General features: G+C 34.3%; 1 protein-coding gene across 1 annotated transcript in view; it reads left to right on the top strand.

Moving 5' to 3' along the window:
- DPP10 (dipeptidyl peptidase like 10) overlaps positions 1 to 16,838 on the top strand; it is a 117,256-nt gene that overhangs the window by 88,701 nt on the left and 11,717 nt on the right. The window contains exons 13-14 of the mRNA XM_037049907.1: positions 13,360 to 13,554; positions 14,196 to 14,250. Coding sequence (XP_036905802.1) covers positions 13,360 to 13,554; positions 14,196 to 14,250 — 250 coding nt within the window. The remainder of the gene's footprint in view (positions 1 to 13,359; positions 13,555 to 14,195; positions 14,251 to 16,838) is intronic.

Raw genomic sequence — 16,838 nt, 5'->3', positions numbered from 1 at the left:
TTTTTATATAGATTATATTGATTTTATGTAGGTATTTTAATGAGTAGAAGCAATCCTCCACTTCATTTTCATAAGTCAAATAATGTGAAATATGCAATTCATAATATTTTTCCCTTAGTACAGCATTTATTCCTATCTATAGTCCCTTCACCTCATTTGTTTATCAAGGTCAGACCTTTCTCCTTTGTCCTTAATACCCAGAAGGTCCTCAAAGCTCCTGGAGTGTCTCTGGGGAAGTTCATATGTGTTCTTTTTCATCTTAGCTTCTTCTTTTGTCTCTTCTCTTTCACTTAGTTGTATTCAATTCCGAGTTACATGTCTAACACATTGAGGACATATTTAAGGCCTAAAAAGAAGACATACGCACACAAAATCATCCTCATTTTCTGTTTCAGTCATGGCTGCCTTGGGGAAAAGGGGTTGTTCTTTATATTCATTAAAAATGTGGTTTCTCAGGAAAAGGAGCCCTACTAGGCACCCTTGCTCTTGCGTATCAGAGGGCTACAGGGCAGCATCACAGTTGGGAGCAAAAGTAGGCGAGAGCTCCAGATTCTCTGCAGCCTAGATTCGGAGAAGCCAGCTGGTGGGTCCTGGCATTGGATTTGTGCTTTGATGTGGGTGATTTTTAGTTTGAAAGGAGAATGTAAAAAGTAGCACAAAACTCAATTTCTCTCATTAGAATAGGTATTCAGGTCCTTTTTAGAGCCAGGGTGGTAGGGTAAAGGTACTGGCTTACGAGTCAGGTATGCCTGTGTTCAAATCATAGTTCAAAGATTTGCCAGTATCTCCTATTCCCTTATAAATAAATGAGAGATAATAACATGGCATAACTTCTTTAAACCTGTGCCGTAGTGTTTGGTAGAGCATAAACGCTTCTGCTCAGTATTAATAAATTGTAACCATAATAACTGTAACCATGATTGTTATTAGTAGTAGTATTTTTAGTATTTATATGTAATATAAAAGTAGCATCCATAAAGTTTTTTAATATATATTCATTACTAAAACATAAAATGATTTTGTAAGGCGTATAGAATTTACTTTGTTAGTTTTTTGTTGATGAAAGTATTAATCCATTAGTTTCTATAAGCTGGTTATAGTAAATATTAATGTACTTTATCTAAACACCTTGGTTTTCAGATGTAAATTCTCAGTTTAGCAGAACATGACTTACAAAACTAAACTGAACCTGGCTGGTGTGGCTTAGTGGATTGAGTGCTGACCTGTGAAGCAAGGGGTCACCAGTTTGATTCCCAGTGAGGGCACATGCCTGGATTGCAGGCCAGGTACCCAGTAGCAGGCACGCAAGAGGCAGTCACACGCTGGTGTTTCTCTCCTTCCCCTTCCCTCTAAAAATAAATAAATAAAGCCTTAAAAAAACTAAACTGAAGATTTTTTAAAATTTTAAGAAATTATCTATTGTCTTAAACTGCATGATCATTTTTAAATCTTTTTTTTTTTTTTTAGATTTTATTTATTTATCTTTAGAGGGAAAGGGAAGGAGAGAGGGAGAGAAACATCAATGTATGGTTGCCTCATGCGTCCCCTGCTGGGAACTGGCCTGCAGCCCAGGCATGTGCCCTGAACAGGAATCAAACCGTGGTGTTTTGGTTTGCAGGCCCACGCTCAGTCCACTGAGCTACACCAGCCAGGGCCATTTCTAAAATCCTTATGCTTGAAAATCTTTATGTGTCAGAATGGCTTAAGTGTAAAGTGTTTTGTAACTGTTTTTTTTAGATTGCTTATAATTTTTTTTATATTTTATTGATTATACCGTTACAGTTGTTCTATTACCCCCCTTCATTCCCCTCCACCCACACCCCCCCACCATTCTCCCCCCCTTAGTTTATAACCACGTGTCTCAAGTTCTTTAGATTCTATATTTCCCCTACTATTCTTGCCCTCCCCTTATCTATTTTCTACCTACTGTCTATGCTATTTTCTGTACCTTCTCCCCCCTTCTCCTCCTCCCACTCCCCTGTTGCTAACCCTCCATGTGATCTTCATTTCTATGGTTCCACTCCTGATCTAGCTGTCCTCTTGGTTTGCTTTTGTTTTAGGTGTGGTTGTTAATAACTGTGAGTTTGCTGTCCTTTCACTGTTAATATTTTTCATCTTCTTTTTCTTATATAAGTCCCTTTAGCATTTCATATAATATTAGATTGCTTATAATTTAAAGGCATTTTTCTTTTAAGGTTAAACCATGTTTTCAGTGACAAGTGGATTTCCCACTCTACAAAATAAAATAATGATAATTGAGCCCTGGCTGGTATAGCTCAGTGGATTGAGCTCAGGCCTGTGAACGAAAGATTTGTGGTTCGATTCCCAGTCAGGGCACATGCCTGGGTGGCAGGCCAGTTCCCAGCAGGGGACTCATGAGAGGCAAACATACATTAATATTTCTCTACCTCTCTCCTTCCCTTCCCCTCTAAAGATAAATAAAATATTTTTAAAAATAAAATAATGATAATTGATTTTTATCATAAATGGTCAATTAGTGAAGAATAATAAATAAAATGACTCTTATTTAAATGAGGCTAAGAGATTATTTTGTAATTTTGGTGTCTGTACTTTAATGCTATTCTGTGCAGTACATCTAGTTCCCAACAGAACGAGCCTCACATACACAGGTGGGTTTATAACTAGGAAACTCTAAAATAAATACATGAGTGGGAGACAGGCTGCAGCAAATACCTGAGTAGCTGAAAGGAAGATTGGCCTTGAAGAAGTGACCACTGGCAATTAGCAAACTCCTTTCTGCTAAATATTCATTGTTGAACTTCAGAAAAAATGGCTCTCTGAGTACCCCTCTGTGTTCATGTTATCTGAAACCCAAACCTAATTTCATGATATTGAAAGGGCTAGTGAATCAGTGGCAACAGGACATTTTACTATAATAGACTACCCAAAGAGCATTGCCACTATGAATGTATCTCAGTGGCCTCTATTAGTAGTGGTCTCTATGAGGTCATGACCCCCTTTTCCTTACCTACTTCTGTTCTCCTTCCAGATGCCTAATTGTCTGTTTCCAGTCTTTCTATTTAACATTACAGGGAGTCTCCAGGACCCAGTAGTCCATATTCATCTTTATACATTTATATGTATGAAACAGATATACACCTATATTCATTTCAGCATTTATCACTTTGAACTGTTATTGTTTATTTTATTCCTATGTTCTACACATGTGTATGTATAATTTAATGCAATGCACATTTGCATGTTGTTTTTATGTGTAAGAAGCTGTATTAATGGCTGTAGAGAGACAGAAAGATGATAAGAACCTTGAAATCTTTTTAGATTAGTTAAGGGTATACCTCCAATGCCTAAGGACACATAGAGAAGCCTTATGAAAACCTGCTGACTAACCTGTAATTCTGTTAATAGTGCAAGACTGAAGATTATGTGAGATAACCTACAGTTATATGTGCTTATTTGATAAATACATAACTATAAATCTAAATGTCTAGACCCTGGTAGGAAGCAGTTCAGGCATATATGTACTGTTATTAAAGATAAAGGTGGTTTATTTTTTCATTTGCTGTAACCATGCAGAGAACCACTGTTGAGCTGGGAAGTGTCCTTCAGGGCCAAGGGATCATCATATTTTTTCTATTTTCTACTCTTTTATGTCTAACTTACATCTGCCACACTTGATAAAGATCTAAGTCAGGGAGGCACTGACTGTTCAACAATTAGTTTATGGAATGCAGTGTACTCTAGCTTGTCCTTTGACCTTCTTCCCTATCCTTGAATTCATCTTTATTGAAAGTCTAATAAATTCATGATTATCCATCAGATCTTATATTACTGAAGCTGTCTTTCGCTCTCTTCACTAGATCATCTATATTATCCTATTACAATCCTAAATCCATGCCTTTCTGTACAACTATACTCGTACAATCTTCTATCTCAAGGTTGTCCATATATTTTTAGCCACATCGATCATATTATCAATTTTACCCAAATATTTGTGAGGATGTTTTTAAATGTTATTTAAAGAATTTCTGATTCCCACTACATTTTGGACTGTTTATGAAGGAAAACTTACAGGCTAGGTGTGACTGTTTAGAAAACTAATTAATAGATTACCTTATTGAATATTTCATATCTTAAGAAAATAAAAATATTAAAATCTTTATTTATGTATTCTATATATTAAACAACACCCAATTAATTGTGTACTTTTTTATAGCAACAAGCTTTTGCCATAAGAGTCACTTCACAAATATATGTGGAGGGAATAAATGGATGATGTCCAGAAACCAGGTGAACATCATTACTATTGCAATTCTAACTGGAGATTGTTACTCATTTTTCTCTAGATATTTCATCACTCAATCAATGGTATTCATATCAAAATTCTACAACTTGGCCATCTTGATGAAATTGAGCTGTCTGTCATCTTTTTCCTCCAGAATTATTTTTAGCATTTTTAATGAGTGGAATTAATAGCCACTCATCTCCAATTGTCAAGATAACATCCACATGATTTTCATATGCAGCCTCCCTTTCAACAAACAATATAAGTATTGTTGAAAAGTGTGAATAACATTGTGCCGTGGGATCATAGTGTCTTGCCTTGATCTTTGGACCTCTGGGGTTGTCCAAGATACACTATTCTTCTTCAAGTCCCATTCCAGGCAGCCATCATATCTGGATGATGCAATTCTAATCTGCCAACTTGCTCTCTACTGACTCGCTCCCCATACCTGTTTGTTTTGGGGTTATTTTTTTATCCTGTATTTTCAGTTGCTTTTCCACTCTGCTGCTAGGGTAAACTTTGTGAGATTAATATCTGAAAACTAGATTCTCCTAGCTAAAATCCTCCCATTTTTCCTCCAATGATTAGAAATCCACATTCCGTAACATAACATGCAAAAGTCTTCATCTGTTTCCTTCTTCTTCGTCTCCATCTGACTTTACCCAGATGTTCTAGATACTTTTTAAATGCTTTTTTTCCTCCTGGGAAATACCAGCTTCTCAATCATTCCTATGCATTTGTTACACAGTCCTCCAGTACCTTAATTTTGTTTTCAACTGGAAAAGTTCTAGTAATATTTCATGATGTGTTTACACATAATCCTGTGCATGCCTCTATTATTTTCAAAGGGAATTAGACAATTATGTTCTTTCTATTACCCAATAGTGCCTGCTTGCATAACCATTCTCAGCAACTGAATGTAAAGATCATTAAACCCTTTCTCTTTCTACCTCCTCACTCACTCTGTTAAAATTATTCTAGTGGAAATTGGTGCATGGGCAAGAATTAATGTAGTAGGACTTTGATAGCAGAGGTGATCAGAGGGTGGTGGTGCTTCTTCCCATTTTATTGCACAGTTTCTGTCTGGGAGCTATTCCTTAGCCCCTTTCTATTGGTTCTACTCTGCCATTTCCATGTGCTAAAATGTGTATCTGAGGTTAATTTTGCATGGCTAATACTAACAGTCCCTTTCTGAATTTTATAGCTGGTTTCCTAATATCCATGCTGTTCAGTATTTCAGTTTGTGTTCTGATAAGATTTTTATTATTTGGTTTTCAATTAGTTATGAAGTTTTTGTATAACTCTAGTCTGTCTCCTATTCAAGAGAAACCAAAAGAAAAAAAACAGAAAGAATGCCTTTAGTAGACAGAAATTGACCCTGATATGCAAAATGCTATTATATTAAAAGAAGAAGGAGGAAAGGGGAATAATTTAGAAGAGCAGAGGAAAGATTTAAAGAGATTCGGTTTTATTAATGCAAAGTACCTTCCCAAATTCAGAAATCCAAATTCTGATCAGGAAAAAAAAAACTTATCTGAGCAATTTTTTGAATATAAAAAAAACATTTTTTAAAAATGCCTCAAAAAGAAGGCCTAAATTCTGTCATAACTTCTATAATCTAGGAAGTATTTTAGGATATAATTCTCTTGTTTTTATGGTACTGGAATAAGTATATGTCTGTGGAAGCAGCAGAAGAAGGAACTTACAAATATAGGGTCATATAAAATATGCTCAAATGCAAAACACACATGACTATGTGTGTAAAGAAATTAAGTACACAAACAAAAAGATAGAAATCCATGAATGCATCTTTTCATTCTAAATTAACTTAAAGACCCACCCACTGTGAAAAGTAGAAAAAAAATTAATGAAATTGAATTTTCCTTGTTATATAAAGGCTCAGGAATTATTAATGCAGGGCTGCCTAGGGATGGTCAAATTTGGGAGCTCAGCCTCTGATAGGAGAATGAAAGATGAAAAGGTCAAGTTTAATAGCATTAACTAGAACTGAGTTAATAATATCCAAAACCTACTAAGAACCATATGTTTGTTAAGCAATTTATACATATTATTTAATTTAATCCTTGCTATAACTCTACTAGGTGAACACTATTGTTATCATGCTAAACAGCAAAGATAAGCAAACTTAAGCATAGACAAAGTGACTTTATTTAAAGGAGCATAGTCAGTGTGGTTTTATCAATATATCACCTGCAACCACAATGACACCACCGCATACCTATAAAGTTCAGGCCATTAACACAGGCAATTTTTCTAAAAGGTTTAACATGGAAAAGATTTATGAATGCACGTATATGAACACAAGTGATGGAGAGTAATACAATTTGAGAATTTAGTCAATAAGCATAATTTTTTATGTATTATTAGGTAGGCCTTGTCATAATCATCATTAGAAACTCAGGTTTAGGAACTGTAAGATAAGGTCTTGGGTAGAGGCATAAATAACCTTGACCATAACAAGCACTTCTCCAGTTAAAACTCAGAAGAAAAGTAAGTCAGCCAAACATTATATTGTAAACAAATGATGCATCAGAATTTTGAAGATTATATTAATAATATTTCTCATGGAAGAAGATGGGCATATGGACAAGAAACAGTTCTCTGACAAGAAAATAATGATACTTCTCATTTGGTATAGTAAATATATGAGTAAACTCATTCTTGCCGTCTGTGTGTAGGACAAGTCACCCTTGAGAAGAAACCTTAGGTTAATAAAATGAGAAATAGAGAGAAGGAATTGGCCCAAGAGGCCCTTAACTAATGTGTATATCTTCATTAGGCTTTAGATGTACGTATGTTAGAACTAAATGATCTCTGCTTATGTTTTTATAAAGTAAATTTCAGACCAAGGCAAGACAAATGCTGTTTAAGGCTACCATTGTCTTATGTCAAACTCATGGTCTATGGTGAAATGAGTATGTTCTAAAGAACAACATTAGAAGTGCTGACCATTGATTTTCCTTAAGGATGTAGTGTATTGTGGCTTTTATCTTGCCTTCCATTATGTTCTTCACTCTTCCTTTCACACTTCTTTGAGTTTAGTACATCTGAAATAAAATTACAACTCTTGGTTCTCAATGACTCTAGCCCTAATCTCGCACTTGTGAAGCTGAAGTTGATTTATTCTAGGCCTAGAAAGAACAAAGAATGGATATTGATTATAAGCAAGTCTATGTTCGTTCCTTCCTTCCACTTTCTGATGGACAGAGATATGCAGCTCTCAAAATCGCAATTTCATTTTTATTATTTTTTGTATTTTTGCTTTTTTTTGTTGTGGTAAAATGCACACAACATAAAATTTACCATCTAAACCACTTTTAAGTATCTAGTTTGGTGGCATTAAGTGATTCACATTGTTGTGCAACCATCACTGCCACCCAGAATCTCATTTCCCAAACAGAAAGCATGTCCTCATTAAGCAGTAACTCTCCATTGCCCAGCCACAGCCCCTGGCACCCTCCATTCTGCTCTTGGTCTCCATGATTTGGCCACTGTAGGTACTTGGTGTAAGTGGAATAACAGTGTTTGTCCTTCTGTGACCAGTTTCTTTCACTCAGTATGATGTCCTTAAGGTTCATCCATGCTATAATATGGCAGTTTAAGAAAGGCTTCCACGTAAGAATAAAAACAATGCCATGCAATAGATCACTCATGGAATTTTGTTCTATTTATTTTCACCATAATTTTACTGGTTAGGAAAAGAGCTTTCTAAAATGAACTGATCAGTTAGTTTAGTACTAACTTAGTACTAACTTAGTACTAACTTAGTACTAACTTTAGTACTTCCCTTAGTACTTCTATTTACAAAGTACTGTTAACTTAATAATGAAAACAAAAAGTGAAGATAAAAGAAGCATATAATTGCTTAAGGGAACTTGACATACTGATAACAAAGTCAGGACTAACACCTATGTCTTCTGAACCTAAATTCAACCCTCTTTTCATGAAATCAAATACCATTTTGTGAATCTGACCAAATATGTAATCTGAACAAGTCTCTTATATTAAGTTGTAGTTTAGATGATATTTTTTTATATCCTGAAAGGTAGATTGTTCTGTTATTTTAATGATCTATTAAATATTGTACATTTTACTCATCTAGTTTTTCTGAATTTTATTAAATTTTTACATCCTGAACTCTTCACTCATATAGACATGTTCAGTGTTGAAGGTATAAAAATAGACAAGGACTGTGCTCTTGAATATCTTTACTTCTAAGAAAAGTTTACCATCTTAATTCAATTTCACTGCCTATGTTAGGAAATAGTCAAATTGCATATCCCTGTGACCTTGCCAATACTTTAAAAAGATACAACTATTCTTTTTACAACTTTCAACCAGATTGCTTGTTCCCATTCTCAGCCCTCCATTCTATGGGTCCCCATGGGTTTCTGAAACAAAGAGACTATGGCAAAATAATGTAGAAAAAAAAAGGTTAGGGAGAAACTCAGAGAAAAAAATAAAAAGGAACCCAGTGAACTGAAGCTTAAAAACTCTATTTGGCCAATATACACATGAGTTGTGGTACCAATTTATTGTATGGAAGGTGATCTGCTCTATAGTACATGCCTTGTAGTCATGTCTACTACCGAACATCTTGCTGTCTCTACCTCACCTCAAAAATACTACCTCAAAGTAGTATTTTCTTGGTTTTATTTGTGAGAAAAATAATCTGATATTTTTTGTTCTACACGATATTTGTAATCTCTACCCTGTTTCTACAAGTGTCTGGGCTACTCCTTTTAATGGTCACATTAGCATTGTAATTCATGTTCTTTTATAACTCACCTTGAAATATATGTACCTGTATTATATAAGAGAAACATGAAAGGATAGCAAACCCTACTAGACAGAAAAATGTGTTAAAATCATTGGATGGTAATGTGTTAAGACAATATTTTGCTCTGACATTGAAACATCACAAAGACAAAGTTAGAGTTAAAAATGGCAGTTTAGAGCTCTGGCTGGCATGGCTCAGTGGATTGAGTGCTGGCTGGTGAACCAAAGTGTCACCAGTGTGATTATTCCCAGTCAGGTCACATGCCCGGGTTGCAGATCAGGTTCCCAGTAGGGGATGTGTGAGAGGCAAAACACATTGATGTCTCCCTCCCTCTCCTTCCCTTCCCTTCTCTCTAAAAATAAATAAATAAAATCTTTAAAAAATGAATAAAACTTAAAAATGGCAATTTAGAAAAAAAAGCAAAGGAATGAAATTGTAATGCTTTATGTCAGATTTGCAAGCATGAATAAAGGGTTAAAGGCTTTTGTTTTAAAAACTTGGCAACTATTCATTGATCATAAAAGTTTAAGAATGTGCCTTATTGTAAATGATATTTTAAAATGATTTCTTTTCCTGCCATAAAATATCTGTGACTACTTACATTTTGTCTAAACTTAACCAAGTTGTGAATTCCTAAAACAGCTGTGAACAATGCAATGGGTCTTATCTTCCAGATTAACAAAACATTTACATTGCCTTAGAACTGCTGCCAGTGGTTAAATTTGGAAAATTCTGCCTTAATAATTAGCAACACTGTGAAAATCACTACAAAAGATCTGATTAACTTTGTAATTTTCTTGTATCTAGATATTATTAGTCCATCCAGAAAATGGAAGTCCTTCTGATATAATAGGTCATATGACATGGCATAATACCTTTATCAGTAAATATTTTCCAGTTTAATATCTGCACAACTGGCCAAAATCCTTTATACAGTTCTTTAGTTTGACCTGTAAGGAAATATGCTCAGTATAGCAAAAGTGGCTTCCAACAAAAAAGTGATAATGGTTCCTATTGTTTGATGAATCTGACAATGATTTTATATTACTTACTGTATGGTATTTCATAAAATATTTTCAAATACATTATGCTATTTAATGTTTGTAAAATTATTTGAGACAAAACAAAAGTTTACTATGGCTAAAGATAAGGAAACTGAGTCTTAGAGTTTTAGTATATTGCCTATGGTCAGAGTGATGTTAGGCCTCAAACTGTCGTATTTTTACCCAGTTTAAAAGGCAAAATTAATCTTTGTATCTTGTTCTCAGCGAATCATGCTTTGCTTTCTAATATTTGCAATAAATATCCAGGCTTTAAAATATAGTGTTACTATTTAAACTCAGTGCTTTTTACAGGCTTTCCACTTTAAACTTCACCCGAGCCTACTTTCCTTGAAAGGGTCTAGTGCAACAAGCATTTGCTGTGTTCTCTGTGTACCAGAAACTATGCTAGGCATAGTGATTCATTGCTCTCTCTTAAATGATAAGCAGGTTATATCACTATCACCTAGGAGACTGGGGAAAAACAATAATTCCGGACTTCACTGTGGAATAGGCAATTAGAATTCAATGTTAGAGAATGTGGGTATGTGTGGGAAGAATTCCAAATAAACTGAGCAGAGCTAAGGTTGCCAAAAATAAAATAAATTTAACAATTAAAAATTAAATTTAAAAAGAGAGCTAAGATTGCAAACACTATGGAAGGACAAAGCAGATTTGGATTTTGAACGCAGGGTCCCCACTGTGATTTAGGAGTGAATGTGGGGGGAGGGAGGGCGGTTGTGATTAAATAACTGCCATGGCACACCTTCCTTATTTTTGGTGTCAGAATCATTCTACATGTAATAAACTATGAAACAGGTAACTTTCTTTTTTGAAAGGTTAAGTAAATGTTGGTAGTATATAGTCATAAGGTAATAATCTCAAGTATTCCTAAATACTTGTTTGAAAACAGAAAATAATTGTTTGAAAACAGAAAACAATTATATGAATTTTCTAGCCTGTAGATGTTGTGGACAAAAATATTAAAGCATAGGTCACATGTATCTGAAAGATATATTTATTACTAGTATGTGCTGAGATGCAAAAAAATAAAGATAAAAATACTGCAAATGTATATTTATTATATTTATATAATAAAATACATGATTTTTTATTTATTTCAAGCTACAATATAGAAATTATTAAGCAAAGAAATATAAAAACATATAGAATGACACTTTTTGTTCTCAATTAACAGAAACATGGACATGGATAAAAATATAACCAAAAAATGTCTTTAACAGTAATTAATCAGTATCATCAATAGTTGGCTTTACCAAATGTTTGTAACAGTCATCCCAGACAATATCGCTATGCTCAAGGCATAAACACTTTTCACAGCACTTGCAAAAATATTTTGATAAGCAACTCAGTAGCATTAGCTGAATGTCTACATCTCTTGAATTATTGAATTTGATATATTTTTCAGCCATTTTTAATGGTAAATGAAAAAACACACATGTGCAACACTGACTTTGAAGTTTGCGAAAGAAAACAACTACACTAACACTGACTTCAGAGTCTGTGGTATATCTCAGATACAATTTACTATCATATATAACACAACCTTATTAAACATGTGTTATAACAAAACTGACAGCTTAAATGTTATGGCTTAACATTAGTCATGTACTAATGCATGGCTAGTCATGACCTTGAACCTGTGCACCCAACGTATGTAACAATATTTAAGAAAAAAGTTTGTGTATCTTAGACCAGCCACAACCTCAGCAGGGTTAGGGCTAACAAGGAAATATCACAGACTGACTATTTTAAACAACATAAATGTATTTTCTCATAGTTTTGGAGGTTAGAAATCCAAGATCAAATTGTCAGCAAGTTTGGTTTCTTAGTTTGCAGACGATTGCCCTTTTGCTCTCTCTTCACAGTCTTTTCTTTGTGCACACATGCCTTGGGGGGCTCTTCCTGTGGCCTAATCAGATTGGATTAGGGCCCACCCTAAGGGACCCATTTCAGTTTAAAGACATTGTCTCTAAATATAATCACATTCTAAGGTAGAGGACATTAGAGTTTCCACACATTCATTTTGGGAGACATAATTCAGTCCATACCAGCATTCCATACCTTTCAGTTGTCCAAAATTTCATCCTGTTTTCTACTTCTTCCTTTACTTAACTCACTGGTCCCAAACAACTGCTGTATCTATTCAGTTCCATTTACTCCCAGAAGTTGTTTTCCTTTACAAGTGTGGTATCCTAAGAACTTGTTTGTGTATTAGTGCTCCTAGCTAACACATTTGCATATACGAAGGCAAAACAGTTTGATTGACATATTTACATGAGACTGAATAGGGTGAAGATACCTGGTATGTAGTCCAACTAAAAATGGAAATCTTTTCGGACTTAGATGTTCTGATGCTCTTCAAAGCTATCATATGGACCACTCACTGTGTGCTTATACTAAGGTTTGGATGTAGATAATCTGTATGATTTTATTTTATTTTATTTTTTTACCTATTCTATATTTGGCAAATAAAATATTAAATACCACTGGACAATTTGAAATTTTATCACCTTTTCCTTACAGAGAGAACATTCATGCTTTATAATTTTAGAGTCCTTCTTTACTTTTTAACTTCCAAATTTTTCAAATTATGTGTCTCTGCTTTCTTTTCCTGCTGTCAGTTTTAGTGATGAAAAAGAGTTTTCTTCACTGTGTAAATTCTTAGCAGTGCAAATTCCACTACCACCACAACAATAGCAACAAAAATTTAGGCAACATGAATGTAGTTTTTCTTTTTGAGTCTGACATGTTTAGGGCTCTACATTTCTTGCTGAATTATTATTGTTGAGATTCCATAACTGATTTTGCCCTCTATCAGGATCATTAGCCCTTGTATGCCATTTACCAGACATTCCTAAAACATTCTCTGCAAGAAACATAATGAAGTAGGAGCTTTAATATAAACGTGATGATCATTCTATAGAAAGGCCAGTGGAAAATGCTTGTATTTTTCCTCATTTATTCCATTTGGAAAAATGAGTTAAAGTAATCTCTCATATACAGGTTTAAATTTAGTTTTACATTTTCATTTTATTCAGAGAAATTTTCATTTAAATTTTTCAAAGGAAAAATGAAATTTAATATATTAAGTCATCATCAATAATTAATAAAACTATTAATAGCCACCATACCTCTTTTCCATAGTTTTTGTTAAGTAATAAGGGTGAAAGCTAAAATTTCTTCCAAAGTTTCAATTGCTCTTGTTTTGGTCCAATGTGTTGGTGTTGCAGGGATGAAGAACCAGGAAGTCAGCAGGTTACAGATAAGTTCCATATTGACTGGGATTCAGTACTTGTTGACACAGATAACATCATCATTGCCAGATTTGATGGCAGAGGCAGTGGATTCCAGGGCCTGAAAATTTTGCAGGAGATCCATCGAAGGTTAGGTTCAGTGGAAGTGAAGGACCAAATAGCAGCTGTGAAGTAAGTGGCTGCATGTATTTTTATTGTTTTTCCCATAATGACAGAAGCTAATTATATGATACATATACAGCTGATGCTGACTCAGAGATTTGTATTTTAGTGATAAGACAGTATTGTGTATTTTTCAAGTACCTTTCTCTCTTAGCACCATAATAAAAGAATTATCATACTTCTATGGAATTAGAATTCACTTTGGATTTATGAAAATAAAATAGATTTTTATTATACCACTATATTATTTAACATAATCCACAATGTCTGTTATTCCCCTAGTTAGTTAACAATTTCTGAGCTTTCAGTTACCATTACCTCACTGGCATAAAAGTGTGGCCTGAGAAATCTAGTAGGTTCTTTGAAACGGTATGTGGAAATTGGCGAGAATATTATTAAAATGTAGACATTCATTCAGTGGATCTGAAATGAGATCCAAGAATATGCATTTGCTGACAAGTTGCCAGGTAGTATCTAACCTATTGGACCATCACTCAATTAGCAAGATTTTGAAATACATGACCCTAATATATGAATAGAGCTGCAACCACAAAAGTATTTCTGATTTGCCTTGCATTGTGCTCACCAAGAAGGAATTCCCATAACTCAAGAAGATGTAACTGTAGTTTTTTTTTTCTTTTTCATTGCAGATTTTTACTGAAGCTGCCATACATTGACTCCAAAAGATTAAGCATTTTTGGAAAGGTAAATAGTAGAAATATTGTGTTTGTGTTTACTTTCCTCATCTTACTATAAATTATCTGCTTTATCCTTTAAAATGTATGCATTCAATAATTTACTACTTCAACAACTATTTATTGAGTATCTAATTAGTACCTGCTGTTAGAATAACATGGCAAAAAAGGGCTCTCTTTTTATGAAGCCTACCTTCTAGAGCAGAAAGTGATGGCAAACAAATGAGAAATTGTTTCATATGGTAGAGTCTTATTAAAAAATCAGTGGATAAAAGTTAAATCCAGGACAGGCCAATGCCATTGGGTTTAGTGGGCCCTCTGATTAGTGATATTTAAACTGAGATATAAATAATCAAAGGGAGCCAGTCACAGAAATCACTTAAGGCACAGCAAGAGGAGCAAGTCTGTTAGGAAGACCAACATGGCTTAGCACCTGAAAGATGACCACATGCATAGTTATGTCTTCTGTGTTTTCTGCACAATATTTACTTCTTATTGTAGTAATTTTTATTTCATGTTCAACACCATTTTAGGGCAATAAAATCAACCTCATGTAGATATTTATTAAATAGTTTATACATATCACTAGGCTAGACACTATAAGGATAGAGAGATGAATGGAAGAGTATCTTGCACTATTTTAGATGAAGCAAACTCTTCGTGCTTATAGATTTAAATATGAAATATTTTTTACTATTCATAGGTAAACTGAGAGACATGTGACGACATACCTAGTAGTTTTTTCTGGAGCATACATTTGGGTAGTGTACATTGACAATAGGTACATAAAAAGATACTTAGCATGTGTAAATCGGCACCATTCACTCCCATTCTTCCCTAATTAACTTAAATATCTGCAGTGCACCACTGTTTGTTGTATTTCATTCTGGCTGTCAGTAATATTCAAGCTATCAATAAAATGTTTGTGAACAATGTTACCCCAATATAAATGCAAGTAAATAAATAAATGAAAGACCACCGTTAATAATAAGAATATTAGGGGGGAAAACACAAATATACCTTAAAAAGTGATCATTTCAAAGAAATGGAACTCCAGAGACTTTAAATTGTGCTTGTAGTGAAACCTTGTCCCGTGCTCCAACATGGAAGCCCTTTGAAGAGATTGTGCAATGAGGACATTGTACTGAGTGAAATGAGCCAGGAGCAGAGGGACAGATACTGTGCGGTTCCCCTTATGTGAGGTACTCGAGTAGTCAAGTTAATGGGGACAGAGAGTAAAATCATGGTTGCCAGGGACTGGGCAGTTGGGTGGGAGAAAAGAAGAGCAGTATTTAATGGGCTTAGAATTTCAAATTCACAAGATAAAAGTGTTCCTGTTCAATTTTATTTCAATATTTTATGTGTTCTACAGGTAAGCAACATTTCATAAAAAATAAAATAAAGTTGTTAAACTTATATAAATAATGAAAAATGCTTTAGAAATTGAATAGACATAATAATTGTAATGAATGGGAAAATATGATCATTGAGCCACCAATATAAACATACCACAGTTGAAACAAAGCAGCCTATAGTATCGATTATTTTTTTATTTAAATGAAATCAGAAACATCCTTTAACTCAAGAGTCCCCAACCTCCAGGCCAGGGTCTTGTAAGGATCCATGGTCTGTTATGAAGGGAGCCACAGAACAGGAGGTGAGCTTGTATGTAATGTGATTGAATCATCCTGAAAACACTCCCACCCCCAGTCCATGGAAAAATTTTCTTCTACGAAACCAGTCGTTGGTGTCAAAAAAGGTTGGGGACACTAACTGACCATAGAATCAATAAATATGATGCCCACCAGTTCTGGCATCTTTCTAGTAGCCCTGAAGTGTTTTCAGAATTAAAATCATTATCTTTATGCCTAGCTTATCCTCTTCTGGAATATATTTTTCAGAAACAATTTTATTATTTACTTTTGCATTCAGTAAATAAATATGAAATGGTGGTAAGGAAGGTGAGCAAAAATTTAATTTATTCTAAATAATACCAGTATTGATTTTCATTTAAAAATAGAAGCCATTTCTCTAAAATAAATTAAAGCAACATTTTCAATTAGGCTTTTAAATGGTACTGAGAGAATAATATTCAATAGCTTTCATTATCATTGTTTTAAAGAGTATTTAGCTTTATTAATATCACAATTTTATATTTAAAAAATAGTAAAATACAGTTCCATGTGGCAGCAATGATTTATAACCCTACTTTCACTTTAGAATCGCACAGAGAGCTCCACAGCCCATTTTCATAGATTGAATTGTTTTCAAGGGCATTGATATATTTTTAAAGGTCCACTGGTCTAGGGAATACTCGCTGAAGCTAGGAAGATGTTCTGGTGTGTTCTTTATTATGTTATTATGCAATGAGAACTTGCTATTCAAACTGCAGGCCAGCAGCATAGGTATGCCCTGGGAGTTTCTTAAAAATGCCAAATTTGGGGGCCCATACCAGACCTACGAGATTAGAATATTCATTTTAACACGATTCCCAAGTACTTGAATGATGGACATTCAAGTTGAGAAGCATTCTTCTAGGATCTGCTTCTCTTTCAGAGGGCACCATCTTCTTAGTCCTTGAGATAATTAACCTCCAAG

The sequence above is a fragment of the Sturnira hondurensis genome, unplaced genomic scaffold (assembly GCF_014824575.4).
Source record: "Sturnira hondurensis isolate 20B ecotype Veracruz unplaced genomic scaffold, ASM1482457v3 Scaffold0006496, whole genome shotgun sequence".
NCBI lineage: Eukaryota > Metazoa > Chordata > Mammalia > Chiroptera > Phyllostomidae > Sturnira > Sturnira hondurensis.
The sequence above is the reverse complement of the archived record's forward strand: the minus strand, read 5'-3'. Positions and strand labels throughout refer to the sequence as shown.